General features: G+C 49.4%; 1 protein-coding gene across 8 annotated transcripts in view; it reads left to right on the top strand.

Moving 5' to 3' along the window:
* The window catches only part of rpgrip1l (RPGRIP1 like), a 29,297-nt gene extending 3,693 nt beyond the window's left edge, over positions 1-25,604 (top strand). For 2 of the 8 annotated variants that reach the window (XM_084936676.1, XM_084936675.1), the window contains 24 exons: positions 9,640-11,658; positions 11,821-11,965; positions 12,137-12,447; positions 12,562-12,661; positions 13,272-13,415; positions 13,778-13,883; positions 14,318-14,464; positions 14,539-14,612; positions 14,726-14,865; positions 14,969-15,075; positions 15,147-15,197; positions 15,305-15,487; positions 15,614-15,731; positions 15,823-16,275; positions 17,101-17,652; positions 17,994-18,187; positions 18,427-18,522; positions 18,661-18,720; positions 18,875-19,004; positions 19,627-19,715; positions 20,101-20,287; positions 20,377-20,461; positions 22,638-22,774; positions 24,712-25,604. In XM_084936676.1, coding sequence (XP_084792802.1) covers positions 11,571-11,658; positions 11,821-11,965; positions 12,137-12,447; positions 12,562-12,661; positions 13,272-13,415; positions 13,778-13,883; positions 14,318-14,464; positions 14,539-14,612; positions 14,726-14,865; positions 14,969-15,075; positions 15,147-15,197; positions 15,305-15,487; positions 15,614-15,731; positions 15,823-16,275; positions 17,101-17,652; positions 17,994-18,187; positions 18,427-18,522; positions 18,661-18,720; positions 18,875-19,004; positions 19,627-19,715; positions 20,101-20,287; positions 20,377-20,461; positions 22,638-22,774; positions 24,712-24,827 — 3,813 coding nt within the window. In that variant the 5' untranslated portion in view covers positions 9,640-11,570 and the 3' untranslated portion in view covers positions 24,828-25,604. Of the gene's footprint in view, positions 1-8,540; positions 9,455-9,639; positions 11,659-11,820; positions 11,966-12,136; positions 12,448-12,561; positions 12,662-13,271; positions 13,416-13,777; positions 13,884-14,317; positions 14,465-14,538; positions 14,613-14,725; positions 14,866-14,968; positions 15,076-15,146; positions 15,198-15,304; positions 15,488-15,613; positions 15,732-15,822; positions 16,276-17,100; positions 17,653-17,993; positions 18,188-18,426; positions 18,523-18,660; positions 18,721-18,874; positions 19,005-19,626; positions 19,716-20,100; positions 20,288-20,376; positions 20,462-22,637; positions 22,775-24,711 lie in introns of those variants that run through there. The other 6 variants (XM_084936677.1, XM_084936672.1, XM_084936680.1 and 3 more) reach the window with 6 other exon arrangements.
* Positions 25,605-25,696: the final 92 nt, after the last annotated feature.

The raw sequence follows: 25,696 nt of genomic DNA, 5'->3' as shown, positions 1-25,696 counted from the left end.
ATCAGAGACGCACACACAATGCTTTAACTGTTACGACGCACACACACCCACACGTACAGTCACTCACGTGCACTCACACATACACACATGTACGCGCACACACAGGCACTCACGTGCTCACGCATACATACACAAACACAGAGTTTACAACACACCATGTGGGTTTTACGATGGGGTGGAAACAAACAAAGAAGTGGAGATCTGCAGAGGGACACCGGCCCTGCACGTCTCCCCTTCTAGAAGATGAATGCGTAACTGAAGATGAATAAAGGTTTTGTGAAATGACTACTGGGGGCGATCGTGGCTCAAGAGTTGGGAGTTCGCCTTGTAATCGGAAGGTTGCCGATTCGAGCCCCGGCTCGGACAGTCCTGGTCGTTGTGTCCTTGGGCGAGACGCTTCACCCGTTGCCTACTGGTGGTGGTCGGAGGGCCCGGTGGCGCCAGTGTCCGGCAGCCTCGCCTCTGTCAGTGCGCCCCAGGGCGGCTGTGGCTACAATGTAGCTGCCATCACCAGTGTCTGAATGTGTGAATGACTGGATGTGTAAAGCGCTTTGGGGTCCTTAGAGGCTGGTAAAGCGCTATACAAATACAGGCCATTTACCATTTACTGAGTCCGGTGCCGTCTCTGGAGGCCTGAGGAATAAAAAAGAAACTGCTTTACAGAACACAACCCACACAAAATGATTCAGAGAGAAGAGCAGCGTGAAAGTCGAGGCTTTGAAGCCGCGATCTCCGCCCTGAGCTCAGACTCCAGAGCTCCATCCAGGCCTCAGTCAGCAGGCTAAATGTTAAAGTTCATGACAGTAGAATTAGACACAGACTGAACAGGTACGGCTGTTTGGAAGGACCAAGGCGTCCTCTCTCTAAAACCTGCAGAGCTGCACCTGAACAAAGAGGAGATGATGATCGTCGCAGCAGCGGGAGGAAATCGCACAGCTCATACCAGCTGTCAGCTCGGAGGTGGAGGCGCAGAAGTCACCGGAGCGCTCTAACTGCTAATCTGAATAATTCGATTACTGAGCATCATTTCTGCGTCTGATGTGGATGAACTGGTCCTTTAAACCTGCTGCTCCTCTTCTGTTTTCATGTTTGGGATAAAGTGCCTCATTCCTCCACTCGCCTCCTCCTGAGCTCCTTCGCCTCCCTCTCTGCGGTCCTCCCCTCGTTAAGCTTGCTCTCCTCGCCTCTAATTAAAATGCGAGAAGGCTGCGGCTTTGCTTGCGCTTTGATAACAGTTATCAGGTTGGAGTTACTTTAGCTATTGATTTGATTAAGAGGCTTATCCATTGTTTAATGAGTTTTCCACTCCACTGCTCTCCTTCTAATCAGGCACACCGCCAGGTCCTCCGCCCTCTCGCTCTCCATCTCCTCCTGTGTGAGTCGGAGTCTCTCGCCCCGGGCTGCAGTTGGCGGAGCCGTTTACTGTCAGTCTAACAAACCGTGTCTCTTTAATGGTGCACATATATTCACTGTAACTCTCCAGAAACCAGGTTTGATCCCTCTGAGGACGGGACGTCGTTTAAAGATCGATTAGAGCAGCTAAATGTGGCAGAGAGACCACAGCGAGCAGTCCCTCTCTGCAAGAGCCCCCACACCTACGATGCTCCACATCCACACCATGTCTGCACAGTTCTTAGTATTTTATTTGACTTTTATAGCATCTCAAGGAGCTTTATACTGTAAAGGAACTACAATAATACAGAGAACCCCCCCCCAACAATCATATGACCCCCTATGAGCAGCACTTTGGCGACAGTGGGAAGGAAAAACTCCCTTTTAACAGGAAGAAACCTCCGGCAGAACCAGGCTCAGGGAGGGGCGGGGCCATCTGCTGTGATTGGTTGGGGTGAGAAAAGGAAGACATGACAAAGACATGCTGTGGAAGAGAGACAGAGGTTAATAACAGATATGATTCGATGCAGAGAGGTCTGTTAACACATAGTGAGTGAAGAACAAACACCCAGTGCATCATGGGAATCCCCGGCAGCCTACACCTATTGCAGCATAACTAAGGGAGGATTCACGGTCACCTGGTCCAGCCCTAACTATATTCTCCAAACAGATGTGAAAAAACATTTGAATTCACTGAAATAAAAATAAATCTGAAACAATGAGTGCAGAGGAAGCATCCTCAAAATGTTTATCAAATATTTTTCCCCCGATTGTTCACTGAAAGACATTTTCAAACAATAAAAACTGAAACACACAAATCCACCGTGGAAACTCGCTGAAACTAAATACAGCGCTGTAATAACTGTCTCACATTTTCAGTTCTGTGCAGAGGAGGGAGAGTGGAGCTGCAGGCAGGAGGAGACAAGGAGGAGGTTCATGGGTGTAGTGGAGGAGGACGTGCAGAGGGTCGGTGTGTCCGAGGAGCATGCTGGGATAGGAGGAGACACTCGTCAGGCGACGGAGGGCTGGCAGCGGTTTCTGAGACAGACGCAGGGACGGCGGAGAGCGGCGGTTCAGTCTGAGATCTTTACACTGATGTCAGCACCGCGTCACATCGCTGCACGCCGCGCCCTCGGGCCTGAATCTGTTCAGTTTAGAGCAGCTCCTCCTCTCCTCCTCCATCTCAAAGGCATCACAGAGAAAGTGTGTGAAATGGCCCTTTAAACGATGCTTCCTCAGATTTTCAGACACTGCTGATGCTCTGTGGGAGCAAACTGGTACTGATGGACTGGGGGAACTGGTGCAGGTAATTAACTGCTGAATGTGCAGATGTTTTCTGAAGACACACACATACAGCATCTGCCTCAGCTCAGCCGTTTAGCGGGTGCCGCTCGATGGGCTGGAAAGCCCCGCGCGCTGTAATTAATTGCGGGAGATTACACGGTCCTCCAACCATGGAGTTTGTCATCAGAAGCCATTACAGATTGATATGAGACGCCTCTCCACGGTGTCAACAGCAATTTGGAGGACAGCTAAAGTTGGGAGGGTGTGAAAGTTTAGCTCTGAGACGCAGCGGGCCAAGTAGGGGCCACGTGACAGCTGACAGGGTATTTACAGCACGCGTGGTCACACGACGACGTCTGAATCTGCATTTACCGCCGAGGTCCCGCACCTTCACCTCCGTGTGAGCCGCGCTCGCTGTGCTGCAAATAAAGCATCACTTCTTTCTGCAGAGACGCTGAATGGCGTGTTAGCGACAGAGACTCCACCCACGCACTGAACGCTAAACTCACAGTTATTTAAGACTAATGTTCAACCTCTGAGTGAAAGCTGTGGCATCAGAGCGGGAGGTGTCCTCTACAGAGGGGGGCGGGTCTGTGAGTCAGGAGAAAAGAAAGGCGGGTTTCAGAGGTTCCCCTGATTCAGAGGTCAGAGGTCAGAGTTCTTTCTATTACAGGGGCGTGACAGACACATGGATGTGAAATGATGTGAGCGGATCTGGATCTGAAACGTCTTCCTGAATCTCGTGCTGATGTTTGCGCTGCGTGTTTCCAGCAAAGATTCAAACAAAGATATTTGTGTTGAGATTAAACGACGTGTTCTCAAAGACTACGGGAAACCGCTGCGCTGTTTGGAGCGAGTCCCTCCCGCGTGCAGCGCTGGACTCCATCATGAAAGCTGATATTGATCTAAATGACCAGTGACAGCCGAGCGAACCCGGGGCTAAGGAAGCCGGCCCGCGGGCGGCGAGTAAATGAGCGATGTTTATCCGAGCGTGACGCCCTGTTAGACGCACGAAACGATGCGACATTGGCAGCAGAACAAAAAAAATGATGGCAGGTAACAAAGACCACACCTCTATTCCCACATGTTTACTCTGTACTGAGGCGTGTGACTCCTCCCCCTGACAGCTGTGGTTAACCTGAAAACACGAGCGGATGGCTTTCAGGTAACCACCAGGTCACTGTAGTCGCACCGTCGTTGGACAGTTTGACACAGGCTCACACACCTGCACGCACATCCACGTGCAGAGGCGTTTCCTGTTGGTGGACCTAGACTCTAATTGGTCATCAGACAAATGTATCACTTCCTGTTCCCACTGCGTGGAGATAACGAACACACATACATAAAATATTGTGACTCTGTTCGTCTCTCTCTTTTCGTACGGAGGACCCAAACACTCGGCGCCGTCCTGCATGTGCTGCGATTTCTGCTTTAATCTGCTTCGTGTTGGAGATCGGTGTCACGCACGGAGGAAGCTTCGTCTCTGCTATGACAGCAGCGCCGTTTGTAATTATTATAATAAAGACGGTGTGTGTGCGGTTTTTGGCGAGACCTCGGTGGCTCTCAGTTTGTAATCGAAGGTTACGAAGAGGAGGGTGGAGGACGTGACGGCTCGTTATCGTCTCCTTAAATGAAGCCTTCGTGCCTCTGACTGTAGAAACATCCGTGTGAAGGCGGCGTTTGTTGGTCCAGCAGCGTCAGGAAACGGTTTGGAAGTCGACAAAGATATAATTACAGCTGTCGGTATCGTCTCTGCCGAGCGTCCCCTCGACACAGAGCTGACGGGACGTGTCACGGCGAGCTCTTTAAAAGCGGCGTGACAGAAACGCTGACAGCCCGGGCAGAGTAAATAAATACCACTTGTCTGTCCTCGCCATGCGCTGCGAGCCGTGCGCTCCGACGACCTCACAGAAGACAATTCAGCAGGGAGCATTTTAAAGATTTCAAAGTTTAATCGCCTCCGTTTTGAAGTTTTTTTCTACTTAATTGACACCCTCGTCTTCTTTAAAACAGGCGCGCGTGATCCCCAGAGGCTCGGATTAGACGTCGCCGCTCGCCGTCTTTGAGGCGTCTGACTGCACGCTTTAAAGAAGATGACGGTTCAGAGGAGCGGCCTGCCGACCTCGCCTCAGACTTCAAACATTTTCCTAGAAACTCGCCGAGATGACAAAACGTCTGCCGTGTTTTTGGGAGGAAGCGACATGCGCTCTCAGAGCGTGATCTCGCGTGATTTATCTCACGTGATCCAAGGCGCTGTCTTCTCCACAAGTCGCCCAGCGCCGTCTGTGATGCTTTCAGACGCCATCGTGTTAAAATCTCACCTAGCTTCCATTTTGGGGGCCAGGTGAGCGCTCGAGCGCAAAGCAAAGAACCAGCAGATCAACGAGCCACGAAAGTGGAAGGACTCGAAAACGTGTTCGGCGTGTTCTTTAAACACGCTAAAAGCGTTTTGCTGCCGGGGTCTGAACAGGCAGTAGCTGCAAACGTCTCTGCGACTCCCTCCAACAGCCTCAGACTGACAGGATGTGGTGTTTACGCCCCTTTGGCAGCTTCACAGACTGACAGACGAGACAAACCACTGTGCGTCCCGATGACCTGTAACTGTAGCGTGTGGAGGTTTACAGGTAGATGGGTGACAGCTCAGAGGTGGTCCTGAGAGTCTCGGGGTCTTAGCGTGTGCCCGTGAAGGACTGTTCGGTGCTCTGGCTCAGCTCAGTGAATCTAAAGAGGAAGTGACTGTGGACCTGCTTCCTGCTCCTCTCTGAGGAGTCAGACCAGTCACCCCCTGCTGGACATCAGAGCTTTAAGAAACTGTGAGTGTAATGATTCATCTTGTCTTCTGTAGAGACAGAACTAATAAAGACTAGCTACACATTTATTTTAGTGAGGTGTGAAACTGACTCCAGCTATCGGTTTTATTTTGGAAGGAAAACATTCCCCGACTGGCTGTTGTGCTTCGGTCCAAATGAACTTGGGATCTTCCAGCGAGGGCTTAGAAACAGCGAGCCTGGGGCTCATCAAACTCTGCCCATTAGTCAAATCTGAGCTGATTACATGTAGTTAGCCGAGGTCGGCTGAGTCACGGCGGCATAATTAAAGACAAACACTGTGAGGGTCACATGTTCCAAGAGCCAGATGGCAGGGCGACCCAGCCTTAATGGCAGGATTTACTGAGTCCATCCTGCAGGTTTCTGTGGATTTACACCCAAAATCTGACACAGTGAGGTGGCAGGGCGCCGACAGACACACAGCGGGTTCAGGCGGTTCATGGGAAATCCAGAGTCTCGCAGGAGAAAACCCTGACAGACCACATCAGTGTGAAAGTGTGAATTCAGTTCGGATGATTTTAACACAGAGCTAACCCAGCTTTCAGTCAAGTCCTGAGGAGTCAGCTGAAGAGTAAGAACAAGATCCGGGCTACGCCCTGCCCCTGATCAGGTACCCTGCTGGGATAATAAGTTGGTCAAAGGAGGAGATAGAAGCCACTGACATCAAGACCAGGAAGCTCCTGACCATGCACGGAGGGTTTCACCCCAAGTCCAGCACCCTGAGGCTGTACGCGAAGCAGAAGGAGGCCGGGGACTGGTGAGTGTCAGCACCACAGTCCAGGATGAGACAACGAATATCCACGAGTACATCAGGAAGATGGCCCCAACTTACTCATTGACAGCTGCTGTCACAGAGAAACTTGCAAATCTGACCTTCGAGAGGTCGAGCAGGATTCAGAGAGGAAGTCAGGAGTAACCGGCTCGAGCACCTGAGGCATCAATAGCCATCCAGACTACAAAGCATCTACACAACGCTGTGATTGGTGAGGTGATGTATTCGTGTTATTTTAACGAGGCTTCGGTCTTACAGACGTCAGTGGAGACTGTCCACGCTCAGCAGGCAGGCGTGAGGGCCGGAGCGGGAGACTGCAGGCCCCAGGAACCTGAGACAGGAGCTGCCATCAGCCTGGACCGCTGCTTCTGCACAGTGGGTGGAGGTGGTGCTTACTCCAACAGCCTCCCTCTCATAGCCACACCAAACCACTAACAGCAGCAGGAAGGAACTGCTTCATTCTCCCTACTTCACCATTCAGAACACATGACGGCATGTTATGGAAACAGTTTGGAAAGATGAAGAGAGCTCCGCCTTTAACCTGAACAGGTATCGTTTTTGTCTCCAGCTGTTCTGATCCTGAGGTGGAAAAATGTTCGGACTCGCCGTCTGATTGTGACCAATGCTGGATCCCTGCAGCTCATCTCATTACCATAAATCTCCCCTCGTCTCTCCCGAGCCACTTCCTCCTCTCCCGCTGCTGTCTCCGCCCACGTTAACGACGTCAGGAGGCCTCGGCGCAGCGGCCCAAACGTGCTGCCGTACAGTCACAGAGGGCCGCCCCAACTGGCTCGGCTTTAATTGGCTCGGCTCAGGTGCCAACTGAGATCAGCTGTCGCCGCAACAACGGCTGCACCTGTTTACACGTCTGTCAGAGCGGCGGCGGCACCCGAGGCGTGACCCCCGACACACAAGGTCACATGTCCTCTGCTCGGAGGGCACATTCACACTGCAAACATGAAGAAGTGTTCTTTATCCAACCAACAACCAGCTCCATCAACTACTCTGATTACTAACGAAACACTCTGATTACTGCTCCTCGTGCTCTCGGACCAGTAGTGAGCAGCTGTCAGCACCACAGGAAACGCTGTCAGCTGTCAGCGAGAGTGAGCTTGGACTGAGGAAAACTAAAAAACTAAACTTCCTGATATTTTACTGATGAGAGGACAAACATAACGTGGAAACTATTTTGCTCCCTGATGTTGTAAATATTAGGAAAATGTGGCTCGGGCGTCTAATTTAGGTATTTAAACACGCTGAGTACCAAAAACATAACTGTGTGATGAGTTATCAGGATGAGCGCCGTGCTGTCTGCGGTTTCATGTTTGCGGAGCTGAGCGACTCGTCACCAGCTGCGCTCTGACGTTTTAACTGAAAACAAGAGAAATAGTTCAAATTCTGCAAAAAGCAGAACAGTTCTGCTCCCAAACAGGAAGTCCTGCACATGCACTTCCTGTGATGGCTCCAAAGGTGACTCGTACACACCGAGCATGTCAGGTTTGTCTCAATAACTTTACTTATAATGGAAGATAAACAGAAGGTGTGTTCAATTCCTGACACGATGTTTGCGTCAGATCCCCAGACGCTCCTCTTGCTTTCTCCTCAAACCGAGTCCGGAACAAACTCCTGATCACATGACCAGTCAATCAAACAACGGGTTTCTTTGTGTGAAGCTGTGTAAATAAAACTAATTAAACTGAGATGAAGTTTTGGTTCTGAACAAGTCTCTGGGTTTTTACTAGTTATGACATTCAGACCAGAGGTGCTAAATGTATGGCTCGGGGGCCAGAGCGAGGCCACTAAAGCAGCTTTACTCACAGCAGGCATCAAAGGAGTTCTCCTTCATTCCTGGAACAGGAACACTGACAGCGAGTCAGTGATGTCGGGGGATTGCCAAGATGCATTGAGTTTTTCCTTTCCAGTCACCTTTCTCACTCACTATGTATTAATAGACCTCTCTGCATTGAATCATATCTGTTATTAACCTCTGTCTCTCTTCCACAGCATGTCTTTTATCCTGTCTTCCTTCTCTCACCCCAACCGGTCGCAGCAGATGGCCCCGCCCCTCCCTGAGCCTGGTTCTGCCGGAGGTTTCTTCCTGTTAAAAGGGAGTTTTTCCTTCCCACTGTCGCCAAAGTGCTTGCTCATAGGGGGTCATATGATTGTTGGGTTTTTCTCTGTATCTATGAAGCGCCTTGAGGCGACTTTTGTTGTGATTTGGCGCTATATAAATAAAATTGAATTGAATTGAATTGAATTGATGTGCTCCATGACAAACAGTATGTGGGGAGGATGGTCGTACACTCTGCACAGGTAACACAGTCAGTTACTTTAAAAAAGCTACTGCACAAACTTTTTACAGCAAAATATATCATCAGCATAATGTGCTGTATTTTCAGTTACTGTAGCATTTACAGATTTGTCTGCAGTTACTCGGTTCATATTTACAGTATTTGTAGCGTCTGTTCGTTTACACTGTTGCAGGATTAACACCGTTTATTCATTATAACAATAATTTACATCAGACTCAGACTTTATTACTCACAGTCGCTCAATAAGAACAGTAACACACTGAACTAAATGAAATAAAACTATATATTACAACGTTCACAGAGTATAAGAAATAGCTCTATAATATCCAGACTATTGTCTCACGCGTGCTCAGTCATCCAGGTCAGGAAATCCCAGAAAGTTGATCCTGTTCATCTGGATGTTTTCAGTTTCATCATCATCAGGTGACTTCTTCAGTGTCAGCTGACTGCAGGTCTCCAACCTTGTAAACATCTGCACAATAACTGAAACCAGCACCACTGAATGAACTGTGAGCTCAGTTCTTTGATCATTAATATGCGAATTGTGGTGACCACTGAGCTAACAGCAGCTAACATGTTGTTAATCTGAAACATTTTTCTGCATCTATTTTCAGTTTTTACTGTTTTTCTGTCAGATTTTCAGTCCCACCTTCTTCCACACTAACCTTTTTCTACAGGCTGCTCAGTATCAAAGTCATCCTGCAGCAGTTTTACTGCCCAGCTCTGTTTGCTGTCTTTGTGCTTTTAGACCAGGGGTGGGCAATCTCAGTCCACGAGGGCCGGTGTCCCTGCAGGTTTTAGATGTGTCCTCGAACCAACACAGCTGGTTTAAATGGCTAAATTAGCTGAAGTTCTCCAGAGGCCTGGTAAGGAATTAATCATGTGATTCAGGTGTGTTGACCCAAGGTGAGATCTAAAACCTGCAGGGACACCGGCCCTCGTGGACTGAGATTGCCCACCCCTGTTTTAGACACATAATTATGCATCTTCTGTATGTTTAGCACTCAGAGGTCTCTCTCTTTCTTTCCCTCATGTTTTGTCTGAACCACAGGTTGTTAAAGAGGCTGCGACTTCATCTGTGTCATCAGATTAGCCGAGTGATTTGTCCTCACAGAGGCTCACTGCCGTCACGATTACTGTGACCGGTGGAGGATCCTCAGCTGCTCACACGTTAACCAGCTGCCATCTAGTGTCACATCTGGGACAGTCACAGGATCGTATGATAACGACGATGCAGATCAGTGAGAGGAGGTGGGTGCAGGGACTATTACTGATAAAAAAGGATGAAGATGGAGCTGCCAGGCAGGAGGAGAAGAGCTCAGACGGAGGAGGATGCTGGGATAGGAGGAGATGGAGGCAGATGATCCGCTGTGCAGTGGAGCTATGAATGGAGCAGCTGAAAGAAGAAGCAGATTTACAGTAGGCGGCTGATCTGGCCTCTCCTTTCAGCGCCTGACAGTAACAGACTTTGACCTCCCCCCGTGGCTCCAGTTGAATAAAAGCCATGACTGCTGGATGTTTGAGGGGAAATCTGCCTATATTACAATAGGAGGCTAAGACGGGCCTCCATGCTCGTCTGATCATGTGCTTGACAGTTGTTGCACCAACGTGGGCACGGCCTGTTGAACAAGAAGCCAGCAGGCATCATAGATTTCAACGACAGGCTGACTCGCTGACAGATCCGCGCCTGCTCGCCGCAGGACGAACACACGGGGGAAGGTGTGTTTGCGGGGAGGAGGGTTCAAAGGTTATGCCTGGAAGAAGCAGCAGCAGTGATGGGAGACTGTCACGGCCCAGCGAACACTGACATGCCGACTGAGCTCATCCTGGCCTGCCGACACTCATCTCAGGGTCCTAAATTAGATCCATCGCCAGTTCATGAAAGGCATGCGTCTGACAGCACGCCTGTCAAATCCCCGCAGATGTGTGTGCAGCAGTGAGCCACACTGCTCATAAATACGCTTACATGTAAAGTCAGGTCAGACAAAGTCCCCAAATTGGCCCAGAGTCAGAGATACAGCTGACAGACAGGAGAGAGGGTTTCTGCATGAAAATCAGCAGGAAACAGACACGTTCACACACAAAATTCCTTCTTATTAAACTCGAAACAGCTTTAAGAGCATTTAGTCATTGGTGGTTTATACTGTGTCATATTTTAGAGGGAAATATAAGCTAGGAAAGCCTTTGACTGCTAAAAAGACGAACAAAAAATACAACTCCCAGAAGGCTCTTCGCACAGCGCGTGCGCTGTTGTACCATAACGACGTGATGAGCGTTTATGTTTTCAGTAGCAACCGTGAGTTAAACTGAATAAAGTCGTTGTAAAAGGTAAGAAATGCGTCAAATGTTACCAGAAAAATGACCGGAAACAAGTCAGAAGTAAATATGGAGTTACGAGCGTTTGAGGCGACACGCAATCTGATAATTAGACGCTTCCGCTAGCTCGTTAGCTACTGCTGCTAACTCGGAAAAAACACGATAGATTCAGAGCTTTTCAGTAAAATACATCCACGTACGCATAATATATATTTTAATTTATTTACCTGATATTAATACGGTGTGTCCCATTGGTCAAAGATAACGCTGCTTTGTTAAATCATCGCTCGGTACCAGACTACCTTTAAATTCTATACGTTTTAATGTTCACGGTCGAAAGTAGCGTTAAATGTGGCTTCGTAATTATCGTCGAAGACTCGGAAACATCGGAATTAGCCGGTTTTAAGTTCGGCATACATGTAACACACTAGGCTGTTTGAATTTTGGTGCTTTTGAAATGGTGAACAGTCCGTTTTACACCGCGCTATTAGAGGCGTTTTAAAGTGAAGTGCTGCTGATTAAGTTTTCATTGTAAAGTATTTTTATTCTTTGTGCCGATTGTGTTTTTAACCTCACTGAGAGATTTATCTTCAGAGATGAATTATAAAAGGCGTAAAGTTTTCTGTAACCGCCACCGACGGTTGAATCTTCTGTCCAGGCTGAAACATGTCAACCCTCCGGGATGAGACGGCAGCAGATGTGCCGGTCAAGGACGTCACGGTGGACCTCTCCAGACTCACACCGGCTCCACCAGGTGTGTCCACACTCATCAGGCTGTTTCAGAGTCCTCCACGTACCAGCAGACAGTAGCATGACTAAAACGTTGAATTATAACCTACATTTTAGGTTAAATCCAGTGCTCTGTTTTACGTGGAACAGTTTGTTCACCTGCTAATTTGTTGATTTCTGCTCACAGAGTCGTCGACCTATCAGCACGCCCGTGCGCGGCTGGACATCTCGCGTGTGTCCCGGGAGGAGCTGGAGGACCGCTTCCTGCGGCTGCAGGAGGAGACGCTGCAGCTCAAACAGCACAGCCACAAACGGGATGATTTAATCAAGAAGTGAGGCTTCTCCCATGTGCCCGGGGCGTTTTTATCACTGAACAAAAGCACGTCTTTAAAGAGATCACGTTTATTTCCTCAATAATATTTTTCTACACAAAAAGCTCCAGAATCATTAATGTGTCTAACAATATACCATTTAATTTAACTGTCTCTCTGCTGCCCCTGCAGACTGAGCACAAAGCTGAAGAGGCTGATGAACAACCGTGACCGCATGGAGCAGCTGGCAGCAGGGACAGCCCCGTCCTCCAGGGTCCGAGACGTGGAGATGGAGGAGATGATGGAGGAGCTCCACGAGAAGGTCCGGGCCCTGCAGGCCGAAAACGAAGGGCTGAAACAGCGCCTCCTGGTGGCAAAGCATCAACTCATCAACTGTCAGAGCCAGAGGCCGACGCCGTACGACCGCATCCAGCCACGAGTCAACACGGGGTTGAAGAAGTTCAGAGACGACATGTCGTCTCCGTCTTTAATACGACCTAAAAGTGAGTTCTGCAGCGTCTTCAGAGCGTCTCTGCCATCACGCTCCACGAGCTGCGTGTTTTCTTTCTCTCTGTTTAACTTTTACCATCTTCCCTCTGTGAATTCATCTCCTGCAGGTACGAGGAGTTTGGAGGGAGGAGGACGACCTCCGACTGGCCTGCTGCCTCGCTATGGGCACAGTCTGCTGGAGGAGGCCAGATCAGAGATCCGCAACCTGTGAGTAGGAATGGGAATCAGTGAGATGTCAGTGATCGATTCTGGCTCAAAAACACCTCTAAGCAGCACATCACTCCGGGTTCTTGGCTAGCTTAGCGTTAGCATGCTGTCTGTGCAGGTGCATGTAAAGAGCTGAAGTTGTGTTAGCAGCATGATGGAGCTGTTTCTGGATGCACGAGCACAAGACTCCATAAGCAGGATCGATCGGCAAGCAGACTAACAATTCCATACAGCTGGACTACTGGGAACCACTTCTCTACAAGAACCAGTTCTTAATTCCCGTCCTTACCTATGAGTCATACTGAGCTTATTTAAGGATATTATTAAAGGTGGTATTTTACATCAGTCATCGAAACTCCTCACAAATGTTTATCGTGTCCTCCTAGCTGGCATCGGCACTGAAACAGGAAGATAACAGTAACTAAGGCTCCACAGAGCTTTCTTCTGAGGATTTATAAATGACAGTTTTTGTAGCTCTTTACTGGATTCACGCTGTGAGTGAAGTGCAGACTCGCAGCTTTAGCGGGAGGGGTTTAAATAAGGTCGTGACACACACAGTCCCTCATTTTTAGAGGCTCATTGATTGTGACGCGTCATGTTTGTGTCGCAGAGAAAATGTGATCGAGTCCCAGCGGAGCCGCATGGAGGAGCTGGAAGGTGCATTGGAGCTGCTGAGGGAGGAGCTGAGGAGGAAGGAGGCCGAGTATGAAGAGAGACTCCTGCAGGTCCGGCAGGAGCAGACCTCCAAACTGAGGTACGAGCTGCTGGTTTTAAATACGAAGCCTTCAGTAAAGCTGAGCGGCGCCTCGTTCTGATGTTTCCTGTTATTTCATCAAAAATGTCGTTTATGTTTGAGTAAAAGAAAATCCATCTAAATAAAACCAGTGAGAATATTTTGGTCTCAGGTTTTTGTTGGAGGGGAGCACCAGAACCTGTTTCTCCACGATGTTTCTCACGGTTTCAGTCCAACAGCTTTCACCGTATCAGGGCAGAAGATGAGCTCGTGCTGTGGCGAGGCGTCCGTCATTCACAATAATCGCTTTCTGTGGTCACCTCTTCACTCAAAGCTGTGCTCGAGGTCGAGGTTGTGGATGAATCTTTGTTTTTTCCTGTCAGGACGCACGTCAACAGCAACGTGACGCTGATCAAACTGCAGAAGCAGCTGGCGGTGAGATCCAACACCGTGGCCGAGCTGGAGGGGCGATATCTGCAGCTGCAGGAGGTGAGACGTTTCCCGGCCTCCTCCTCTTCCTCCCCCACCTGAAACCCTGCAGCACCAAGATCAATACCCAGTAATCGCTATTGATCTTCTCTGTCTGTGAGAGAACAAATTATCACACTTTTCTATGCAACGCTGTGACTTCAAGTGCAATCAAATCCCTCTGCAGCCAATCAGGAGAAAGATTTCTTAAGAGGGGAGGGGCTTGATTCAGTGCACAGCATTGTTTTAAACTGTGAATCATGCAGATCAGTAGGGACGAAACACCAGAGCTGGATATGATGAGCTCAAAGATCATGTGACTAACCTCCCGTTTATAATTCCACCTTATGGCACTGACACACATCTGCAGACACATCTGGCCTGACGAGGTCAACAAGACCAGGTGTCAGGTGTGTACACACAGCGAGCTAACAGCGGCGGTGTTTGTTTTGCAGAGTCAGCAGACGCTAAAGCTCAGTCATGAAGCGGCGATGGCGAAGGTGGACGAGCTGTCGGCGGATCTGAAAAACGAGCGGCTGAAGCGTTTGGAGCTGGAGAAGCAGCTGCAGAGTGCCAGCGTCTCCAGGACGAGGATGGAGCAGGTGAGCCTGAGTCCGCTGTAGGGGTGTTCTGCTGTGCAGGTGTGGGTGGCTCACCTGCCTGTGTGTGCGTTCAGCTGCAGGAGAGGATCGGCGAGCTGGAGCAGGAGAGAGACCTGCTGAAGGACAGCAACGAGAAGCTGCTGAACAGGTGAGCAGAAGGAGGCGAAGACACGCCGCGGCGCTGTGAGGGCCGTTTGTCCATGAACGTTTCAGTCTTACCTGGCCCAGGTTGACCTCCGTCACCTCCTCCTTTCGTTGCAGCGCCTTTGACGTCTCTCAGCAGGAGAAATGGCAGCTTCAGGAGCAGCAGCTGAAGCTTCAGATCTCTCAGCTGGAGACGGCGCTCAAGGCCGACCTCGTCGACAAAAACGAGATCCTCGACAAAGTCAAGGCCGAGAGAGGTACGCGTACGCCCCCTACCTGCCCATTAAGACCGCTCCGTGTCCCGTGAGAGCGCCGAGGGTGAATGTGGCGACCGATTTCCTCCCTCTGATTGTTTTTCAGACACAAACGAGAAGCTGAAAGAAGCAAATCAGAAACTGGAGGTGCAGTTCCTGCAGCAGAAGCAGCAGCTGGAGGAACTGAATGAGCAGCTCAAGTTTTACAGTCGGGTGAGCAGATGAATCAAATCCTTTCACCTGCTGCAGGTTTGGTGTGTGTGACATCACCGTGCTCTTCACAGGGGAGCGACTACGACGTGGCCGAACTCACTGAGGCGCTGCTGCTCGTCAAAGTGAGTGCCCGTCACACGCCGCTGCCGTCCGGTCGTTACTGCGATCATACACAGCCCAGATTCAGTCTCACGTCTCGCCTTTTGTCTGTAACATCGTCGTCTATCAGACACGTAAATCCCAGAGGAGTGGACATCTGGGCTTCCTGAGGGAGGCGGAGGAGGAAACGGGCGGCACCAGCACGGAAAACGCCATTAAGGAGCTGCGAGCCGCTCACGCCGAAACCATCCAGGAGCTGGAAAAGACCCGGAGCCTCCTGAGCACGGAGAGCCGGATCAGCCAAGGCTACAAGGTGGAGCAAACACACCCGCCCACTTTTATTCTTACTGTATGCAAAGCAGCAAGGGGAGGGGTCAGAGTGGAACCTGATCACGTTTGTTGTGCTGAGCAGAATCTGTTTCCTTTCTCGTGGCCGCAGGCCGAGCTGGACGCCGCGCTACGCAAGATGGACGCCGACAAACTCGAGTACGAGCAGAAGCTAGAACGCCAGGCTCAGCTGCTGGACGCCAGGGCAACGAAGATCAGGAAACTGGAAGGTTCCCATCCAAGCATCCATCCAGTTCTCCTGCTGATGTTCAGTTTAAAGAATAAATGAACCGTTGATGATGAGGTTTCTCTGCTCCGCAGCTCAGCTCAGAGACATCGCCTACGGGACCAAAACCTACAGCGTCAAAGCGGACGCCACAGCCGAGGACGAGGCCGACGAATCTGGCGAAGCGCTTCACCTGGAGAGTGGAGAAAACCTGCTGGAGCTTCAGATAGTAGGCGTCACGCTGTCTGGCTCTGCCCTGCAGATGCTGGGCGAAGCTGAGCCCGCCACCTTCTGTACGTACGCCTTCTACGTGTTCGAGCTGCACGCCACACCGGTGGTGACGGGCCGCGGTCCGAAATACAACTTTACTTCTAAGTACGTGGTTAGCGTGGACGACCGCTTCCTCGACTACCTCCACCGGGGCGCGGTGAGGGTGGAGCTGCACGAAGCGCTCGGTCTGGACTGGAGGACACTGGCGGCCGGCGAGCTTCGTCTGCAGCAGCTGCTGGAACAGGACGGGAAGGTTCACGGCAGCGTGGCGCTCGTCGGTGAGTCATTGGTCTGTGGCGGGAGGGAGAGAAAGACTGACATAAGCACAGACTGACAGACAGCCAAAGAGCTGCTCGTGTAAAGGCTCAGTCTCACTGACACAGAGTCCATGTTTCACACACACGAACATACACAGACATGCTCAGACACACCAGAACAGCACTGAACAGGTGCAGGCTGACAGCGAGCGGTGGGGTGCATCACTAAAGTACATTATTTTGTCAAGTGCATGAGCAGTGCAGTGCAGAGAGTCCAGTCCAACACCTGGTTCAGCACCACTCGGTGTAGACACACTGCAGGTCAGGGAGCTCTGAGCGAGCATCCAGCAGAGCGCACCGCTCTCTGCAGAGCTCGTCTATCCCGGTGCTGTTCCTCCACCTTCAGAGGGAGGTGGAAGTCTAAGAAGAGACGCTTCTTTAAAAAGATGTTTAGCGCCATCTCCTGTCAGTACGGGACATGACGTCGTGAGTTTGGTTGGTTGTGGCTAGCAGACTTAACATAAACTAATGTGAGTGTGTTAGCTGCAACCAACCACATGACGTTACATCTAATGTAAATTAGCCTTTATAAGTGGAGCGCCTCACGTCCGCTCTACACTCAAATATGTACAAGGTCAGAGTAGGGCCGCAGACAGAACCTGGATATTTACCTTCCTGTGTGTCCTGAGGGGCCGTGTGACCCGCGAGCCAGCTCGGTGACGGCCGGATCCACGCGGTCTGCGGGCTGGCGGCTGTACTTGACGATGACGGTAGACTCGGCGACTGTCGGTGATGTTCGATGAAAACGCGTCGTCAGATGAACGCTCGTGTGCAAACCTCTTTCAGGGTCGCGTGATGAGGCGCGCTGCTTCGGCTCCTTGGAGTTCTGGCTCAGGCTGAGGGTGCCCATGACGGAGACGCTGCGACTGTACCGAGAGAAGATGAAGGCGGTGAGCTTCATCATCACCCGTCGTCACTCAGATACACGAGCAGGAGAATACACCCACGGTGTACACACACCTGAGCAGGTGAAGGTTCTCACTCGTGTCGTTTCTCCTCAGCCTCCGCCGACGACCGGCGACTGGAACGAGCTCTTCATCACCGTCCGCCGCTGCTCCGGCCTTCAGCCGCGAGGCTCCTGGCAGCCGAGCCCCTATGTCGTCTACAAGTTCTTTCACTTCCCCGACCACCCCACCGCCACCGTTCACAACCGCCAGGACCCCGACTTCAATGACCTCAGGTCGTACTCCGTCTCGATGGATGCGGACCTGGACCGGTACCTGAAGGCGGAGCTCCTTCAGTTCTACGTGTTCGACTACAAAGAGGAGCAGATGGACACGTACCTGGGGAAGGCCCGAGTCCCTCTGAGGACGCTGACCCACGACGAGAGCCTCACAGGTGAGTCAGGTGTTTGTAGCACACTGTTCGCCTGCAGGTGCAGCTTCAGTGTTCAGCTGCAGTGTGATCTGTTCTTTCTCACCGTCATTACCTGAACATGGACATACACACTTTACACTGGTTTTAAATAAACTGGACAGGAAACGTTTTTATTTTTAGCTCCTGATGAAGGGTCCAGGCTTCTGTTTGAGGCGATAAAACATCAAAAAGTGTTTTAATGGTTTAAACTTCTTAAATCTAAAGTTAACCAAACGCCTCACACTGCTGCTGTCTGAGGAAATGTTTCAGGATCAGGATGATCAGGTGTGAGTGAGCACGTGTAACCTGCTCTGCTCCCTCAGGTGTGTTTTCGCTGGCTGATCCCTCTGGACTCCCCGCCGGGAACATCGAAGTGACTCTGAAGTGGAAGGTCTCCTACATCCACCCGGTGGACGCCATGGAGGACGAGCCCAGGTTTACTCCTGTGGAGGAAGCGTCAGAGGCCAAACAACAGCCGGAGGGCAAGGAGGCCCGCCGCCATCGCGCCGAATCTCAGGTCAGGTCATCCAGATGACCCAAACATAAATTATAAATGTAATAATGGCCTGAAAATGTTTTCGATTTTTTTTCTCCTTTTCTGCGAATTTAAACACAACAATCGAGCGATTCCCATAATTCCCTGAGGAGCCTGTTCCTCCTGAAGGCTGCGGCCTTCCTGTGCCTTCAGCAGATGTTCACCTGTGACTCGGTCCAGGTGTGCTCCTCCCTCACCTCTCTGGATGCTTCCCCCTTCAGGCCCCGCTGCCCAAACCAAGACCGAAGACTCAGGTGAAGGGAACGCCACCCGCCAAAAAAGTCACGTTTGTAGAAGGGACGGCCGCCAACCAACAGGTGAGAGGCACTGCCTCTGTCAGGTGATCAGAGAGGGAGGAGTTTACCTGCAGCTCAGCAGGTGCATTCGGGGCTCAGGTGGAGATCGGATAAAACAACACGTGGAGTTTGATGTTTTTCTGTTTTTCCTTCCTTCAGCTGGACACGTCGAGCTCAGCGGCCCGGGGGGCGGAGACTCTACCTGCAGCACCTGTACAGGTAACCTGCACACACACACTCCAGGTAGAAACCATCACCCCAACACTCGTTAAAAACAGGTTTGACCTAATAAGGAATCAATAATTCATTTATGGTTTACCTGCATTCCCTACCTGTCCTCACCTGTCCTCACCTGTCCCCCACCTCTTTTCAGGTTTTGTCCAAAGGTGCCGGAGAGGAAGAGGACGATGAAAGAGAGTCTGACGTCTCTGAAGGACAGCTGGTCACAGTGAGCGCTGCGTCGTACTCTGATGACTCTGAAATCTCTGAGGAAATCATCGAAGGTCCGTATCGACTGTGGGACTCGCCCACAGTCGCTTATTGTGTTTGAAACATACACAACATTTTCTGCCTCTTGTTAAATGTGTGACGTGTCCCACACTGAAGCTCATCCACACCAATAAAAACGGAGAATCATTAGAAAATGTCCTAATTATGACATCATCACTGAAATCATGACTGAAAACTTTAAATTAAAAAAATAAAAGTTAAAAACTGATCAAATATTGCTGCTACTACTGCACATTCACCCAATGTATATACTATATATATATATATAATGTTCTTCCTCTACCCCCCCCCCCCCCATTTTTGCACATGTCGAGGAGCGTGTCAGGCTACATTTCACTGTGTGTTATACTTATACTATAACTATGCATGTGACAAATAAAGAACCTTGAACCTTGAATATAAACTCAAGGCATAAGAAAATAATTCAAATTTAAAGCTGAAATAGTTTAAAGTGCAAAAACTCACGTCTTGTCTAAAAACACAAGTTTACAGAGAAAAACATCAAAAAAACAAAACGTGAGAAGAATTGTGACAAATTTGTGGTATAAACGGTGAAAAGAGCAAAAGTGTCGACGCTTGTTGAGCATCTGCTGGTTTCTTCTTCTTCCTGTCCAGATGTGGAGGACGTCCCAGCAGCTGCAGTGGACTCGGCTCAGTCTGACAGCGATGACTGCATCGTGCCCGGCACGGCCACGGCGAGGAAGGTGAGGAGGAGGAGCGTGTGTGTGTGTGTGTGTGTGTGTGTGTGTGTGTGTGTGTGTGGCAAAGTGTGGCAAAGTGTTTCTGCGCAGAGTACCAGGGGCACGAAGAAAAGTTGTCGTACCATAGGCACGAGGTGTGTGTGTGTGTGTGTGTGTGTGTGTGTGTGTGTCTCTGTGTGTGTGTGTGTGTGTCTGTGTGTGTGTCTGTCTGTCTGTGTGTGTGTGTGTGTGTGCGTAACATAATTATGAAGCTGTTTCCTTGCTGCCGTTCACTTCCTGTTTTCACGTCCTTCATATTGATCATAAGAATATCTGATTCATGGATGATTAACACTCGTAGATGATGTAACCATCCTGTGGTTAAATAACCTCGCCCCGCCCTCCTCAGGTATCGGAGCGAGTGCGGGTGGAGATTGTGTGTCTAAGCCTGAGGGCGGAGTCTCGGGTGGCACGGGACAGCAGCGTGGTGCGTCTCTTCGTGGAGTACTCCTTCCTGGACCTGCCCACGGAGGAAACGCCGCTGTCTCTGCCCAAACCGCCACCGGGCCGCAGCATCAACTACAACTACAGCAAAGGTACGCACCTGCACAGGTGTGCTCAGACACTGCACCAATCACGGCAACAGCCTCTGCTCTCAGTTTGTGACCTCACTGTCTGTCCACAGTCATCCCCGTGGACGCCGAGAGGAACGCGGCGAGGAGGCGCCTGCTGAGGGGAGTCCTGCAGGGACGAAATCCTGACATGGAGAGGTGAGGAGGGGGAGGAGTTCACTGAACACAGACTTCTTCTGACTCCAGACAGCGTCCGTCATGCTCTGCTGTGATTGGCTGCTGCCAGGTGTTAGAGCCCCAGTGTTGGTGTCCAGGCTCTTTGTAATAGGTCACAAACAGCTGCTGTAAAGCAGTCACCTGATCTACAGGGCGGTCGTGGCTCAAGAGTTGTGTGTTCGCCTTGTAATCGGAAGGTTGCCGGTTCGAGCCCCGGCTCGGACAGTCTCGGTCGTTGTGTCCTTGGGCAAGACACTTCACCTACCGCCTACTGGTGACATGGCAGCCTCGCTTCTGTCAGTCTGCCCCAGGGCAGCTGTGGCTACACCTGTAGCTGCCTCCACCAGTGTGTGAATGTGTGTGTGAATGGGTGGATGACTGGGTGTGTAAAGCGCTACCATTTTACCATCTACAGGGTGGGCCATTTATATGGATACAGCGTAATAACATGGGGATGGTTGGTGATATTAACGTCCTGTTTGTGGCACATTAGTATATGTGAGGGGGCAAACTCCTCAAGATGGGCGGTGACCATGGTGACCATTTAGAAGTCGGCCATCTTGGATACAACTTTTGTTTTTCCAATAGGAAGAGGGCCATGTGACACATCAAACTTATTGGTAATGTCACAAGAAAAACAATGGTGTGCTTGGTTTCAGCGTAACTTTATTCTTTCATGAGTTATTTACAAGTTTCTGACCACTTATAACATGTGTTCAATGTGCTGCCCATTGTGTTGGATTGTCAATGCAACCCTCTTCTCCCACTCTTCACACACTGATAGCAACACTGCAGGAGAAATGCCTGCACAGGCATCCAGTATCCGTAGTTTCAGGTGCTGCACATCTCGTATCTTCACACCATAGACAATTGCCTTCAGATGACCCCAAAGATAAAAGTCTAAGGGGGTCAGATCGGGGGACCTTGGGGGCCATTCAACTGGCCCACGACGACCAATCCACTTTCCAGGAAGCTGTTCATCTAGGAATGCTCGGACCTGCACCCATAATGTGGTGGTGCACCATCTTGCTGGGAAACTCAGGGAACGTGCCAGCTTCAGTGCATAAAGAGGGAAACACATCATCATGTAGCAAGTTCAAATATCCAGTGGCCTTGAGGTTTCCACTGATGAAGAATGGACCCACTATCGTTGTTCCCCATATACCACACCAAACCATCACTTTTGTTGTTCCAGCACTCTTGGAGGGATCCATCCAATGTGGGTTAGTGTCAGACCAATAGCGGTGGTTTTGTTTGTTAACACCATTCACATAAAAGTTTCACTGAACAAAATCTTCTGTGTGAACTGAGGGTCCTGTTCCAATGTTTGTTTTGCCCATTCTGCAAATTCTGTGCGCCGATCCGGGTCGTCCTCGCTGAGATGCTGCAGCAGCTGGAGTTTGTAAGGGTGCCATTTGTGAGTAGCTAATATCTGCCGAAGGGATGTTCGACTAATGCCACTCTCCAGTGACATGCGGCGAGTGCTACGCTGTGGGCTCTTGCTGAATGAAGCTAGGACAGCCACTGATGTTTCCTCATTACTGACAGTTTTCTTGCGTCCACATTTTGGCAAATCCAACACTGAACCAGTTTCACGAAACTTAGCAAGCAGTTTGCTGACTGTAGCATGGGAGATGGGTGGTCTCATAGGGGGTCTTGCATTGAAATCTGCTGCAATGACCCGGTTACTGCGTTCACCAGATATCAACACGATTTCGATCCGCTCCTCACGTGTTAACCTCTTCGACATGTCAATGGCTGTGAACAAAGAGAAACTTGTAAATAACTCATGAAAGAATAAAGTTACGTTGAAACCAAGCACACCATTGTGTTTCTTGTGACATTACCAATAAGTTTGATGTGTCACATGACCCTCTTCCTATTGGAAAAGCAAAAGTTGTATCCAAGATGGCCGACTTCTAAATGGTCACCATGGTCACCGCCCATCTTGAGGAGTTTGCCCCCTCACATATACTAATGTGCCACAAACAGGACTTTAATATCACCAACCATTCCCATGTTGTTACGCTGTATCCATATAAATGGCCCACCCTGTTTAACAGCCAGAGTCCAGGTGCTGGCGTCCAGGTGCTGGCGTCCAGGTGCTGGCGTCCAGGTGCTGGCAGGCTATGCTAATGGGGCCGTCCTTTCCCAACAGAATCCGGTTCACAGTGGTGAGCGAGCCTCCAGAGGAAGAGGAGCAGGAGAGGGAGTGTGAGGATGTGGGCGTGGCCTTCCTGAGGATCCCTGACATCCTGGAGAAACAGCGAGACGTGACGGAGGAGCGTTTGAGCGGTCAGCACGCACCGAAACGATAACCACCAACAACATGACCACAGCAGCCTTTAAAGTTCTTAAAAGCAGAGACACAGGAAACAAATCCTTTTTCTAATGTTCACCATTTTAGCTGATCTAGATTACGACCTCCAAATACAGTGTTTGCTCGAGTGGCTTTCTAAGTGGTCCAGACCATCCTGCAGCTTACAGCATTTGTCTTTCAGCAGCTGCCGATTCGCTGCCTCTCTGGGTTAAATCTAAATGTCAGAATAGAAATAGTCAGTCCCTCGTTCAATATTTCCGTTTTTCTTTGTATTCCTGCACGTTGACATGATGCGGTAGCATTGGTCACTCCCAGATCCAGGACACATTCTATGGTAACAGTTTTTGGCGTTCTAGCCTCATGGTTTCTCTCACCATCAGAAACATGCTTGATTGTTGCAGACTTGCTGAGTCGAGGAAACCTCTGTGAAAGACGTTCTTAATTTTAATTAATTAATGAATTTTTTAGTGTTGTGAGGGGAATAGTTTCTCTTTGAAAACGTGCTTGTCTGAGCCCACAGTAGGTAATGTGGGTAAAACTGTGGGGCTGTGTGGCAAATCCACACTTATTCCATGCAGGCCCGACATGGGTCATCCCTGGATTACTGCTGCACTGATGATCGATGAGTTCAGGTCCTTCGGCACGAACCGGACAAGCGAAGTGCGATTGTGGGGCGCGGCGACTCTCATCTGGACTCATTTTCAGACTGCACTCAGACTGCGAGATATCAAAAGGCCGAGGAGAAAGCACGAGTGTGTGAGTTTTGGACCCAGATTATTATGAGCCGTGAGGCTCCTGACTACGGTAGCCATAACACTCCGACAATCCATCAAGCAAAGTCCTACTGAAACGTTTTTTGACAGATTTTTGAGTGCACCACATAAAATCAGTTCGAGGTCAGTAAGCACAGCCATAATTCATAGATAAGGCGCACTCGATTTTTGAGAAAATTAAAGGATTTTAAGTGCGCCTTATAGTGCGGAAAATACGGTATTTCAACACTGTTACGCACACTGTGCGTGTGTTTCTTTCTGTCCTTTCTCACAGACACACCTACAGTCCAGATGTTTAGTTTAGGTGTGTGTGTGTGTGTGTGTGTGTGTGTGTGTGTGTGTGTGTGTGTGTGTGTGTGTGTGTGTGTGTGTGTGTGTGTGTGTGTGTGTGACTTCCAACTGTTTCTAACAACATCCTTAGTCATATAATGGTGATCTCCCCCACACCCAATATACGGTTCACTTCCTGTATTGGTTCACCGTGCACAACACAGTGAAGCCACAAAAGGGCAGGAAGCCGACCACACAAGAAACAGATGTGTCAGGATGCATCTGCAATAAAAGCTCCCCCAGCACAGAGTGTCTGGAGAGGTCAGAGACAAAGGAACGTCTTGATCCTATAGACTGAACTCAGACTTACAAATTTAAGAAGCACAATGACAACATTCAACAATTAGACTTAACAGAAACCTTACAGTGCTGTGGGGAAAGTGCCGTTCAGGACCCACTGCCATTCACAGCGAGATGATTGTCACCAGTTAAGCAGTTACAAAAAGGAGAAAAAGCCGTTCCAGCTTCATTAGTATGATCGGATGTGACTTTGCAAACCTTTTCATTGATCTTCAGGGTGAAAATAAAAATGTATACTTTTTAGTTGACCCACAAAATCATATTCTTTGAACCCCACAAAGTGACATGAAAGAGTAAAGTGAGTAATACTTACCTGATGCAATGTAAAATGATCCCAGTACTGCAGCGAGGGCTGATGGTAAGTACTCTGATAGACGGTATTAAGCAGTTACAAACAGCAAAATAAACAAATAACAAACTAAAACTAAGTGTCTGAGTCTGACAGACTGAAACCCAAAACCATTCCCTGAATAATCATAGTACACGTGTGTGTGTCTGTGTGTTTGCAGTGCTGGACGTGGAGGACAGCAGCGAGGTGGTCGGCACCCTGACGGTGTCCGTGGAGTGTCTGGAGGCTCTGCGCTCCATCATGGAGGAGGAGGAGACCGCCATCAGCTCGCTGTGAGGCCGCTCGGCAGGCTGTGAGAGGTGGAGGCGTCTCAAATGTGACGTCTCTGTTGTTTCAAAGCGGTGAATAAAGAGGACTGTGCTGAAGTCTGCTGTGAGCCTGTGAATATGATTTGTTTGCTCAGAGCAGCTTCACGCTCTTCTGCAGTTTCACTGTTTGTGTGCGAGAAATAAAACGTGCCTTAAATTTTGTCCTTCCTGCACGAACGTTTAGATTCTGTACAAAGAGAGGATGTGTCTGCAGCTGTGGCTTAGAAAGACATAAATCATCATGTTTCTGACGTTAATGGATAAAATCAGCTGTGATGTCTCAGTGTGGGGAAAAGAATCACAATCATTATTGAAATCATATTTCAAGTTGGAGTGGGGTAGAAGAGGGATTATGGAAGGAGCAGTTAATCGAAGAACTGTAGATTTTAACCACGTGACGCCAAACATACACAACAAAACACAGTATAACACAAATGATGCCTCGTGTCAGGGGAAGCATTGATAATATAACACATGCGCAACATAAGATTAATTTACCGTCATTACGTCACACACAATATTCACATCCATCAGTTTTCACAGTGGGCAAAAGAACGAATACAAGTTTTTCTGTCTTGTACAAAAACTGTTGTTTTGATTTGTTTTCTTCTTGCTTTGATAAAAATCTTCTTCCTGTGTGAGTCCTCACGTCTGTCCGTGCTGAAACACAACATTACACAAAGTGATGGGCACCTCTGTAACAAGAATGTTTCTAATAAATACAAGAATAAAGCAATTAAGCTTCTTTTTTTCTTTTATGAGTCACATGTTTCACATTTTCCCTTTTATCTTTGTTTTTTCATATTTTTCTTCATTCACACCGTTTTTATCCTATGA

The sequence above is a fragment of the Perissodus microlepis genome, chromosome 7 (genome assembly GCF_051167445.1).
Source record: "Perissodus microlepis isolate ML-2025 ecotype Zambia chromosome 7, ASM5116744v1, whole genome shotgun sequence".
NCBI lineage: Eukaryota > Metazoa > Chordata > Actinopteri > Cichliformes > Cichlidae > Perissodus > Perissodus microlepis.
This window is presented reverse-complemented; position numbering and strand designations above follow the sequence as displayed.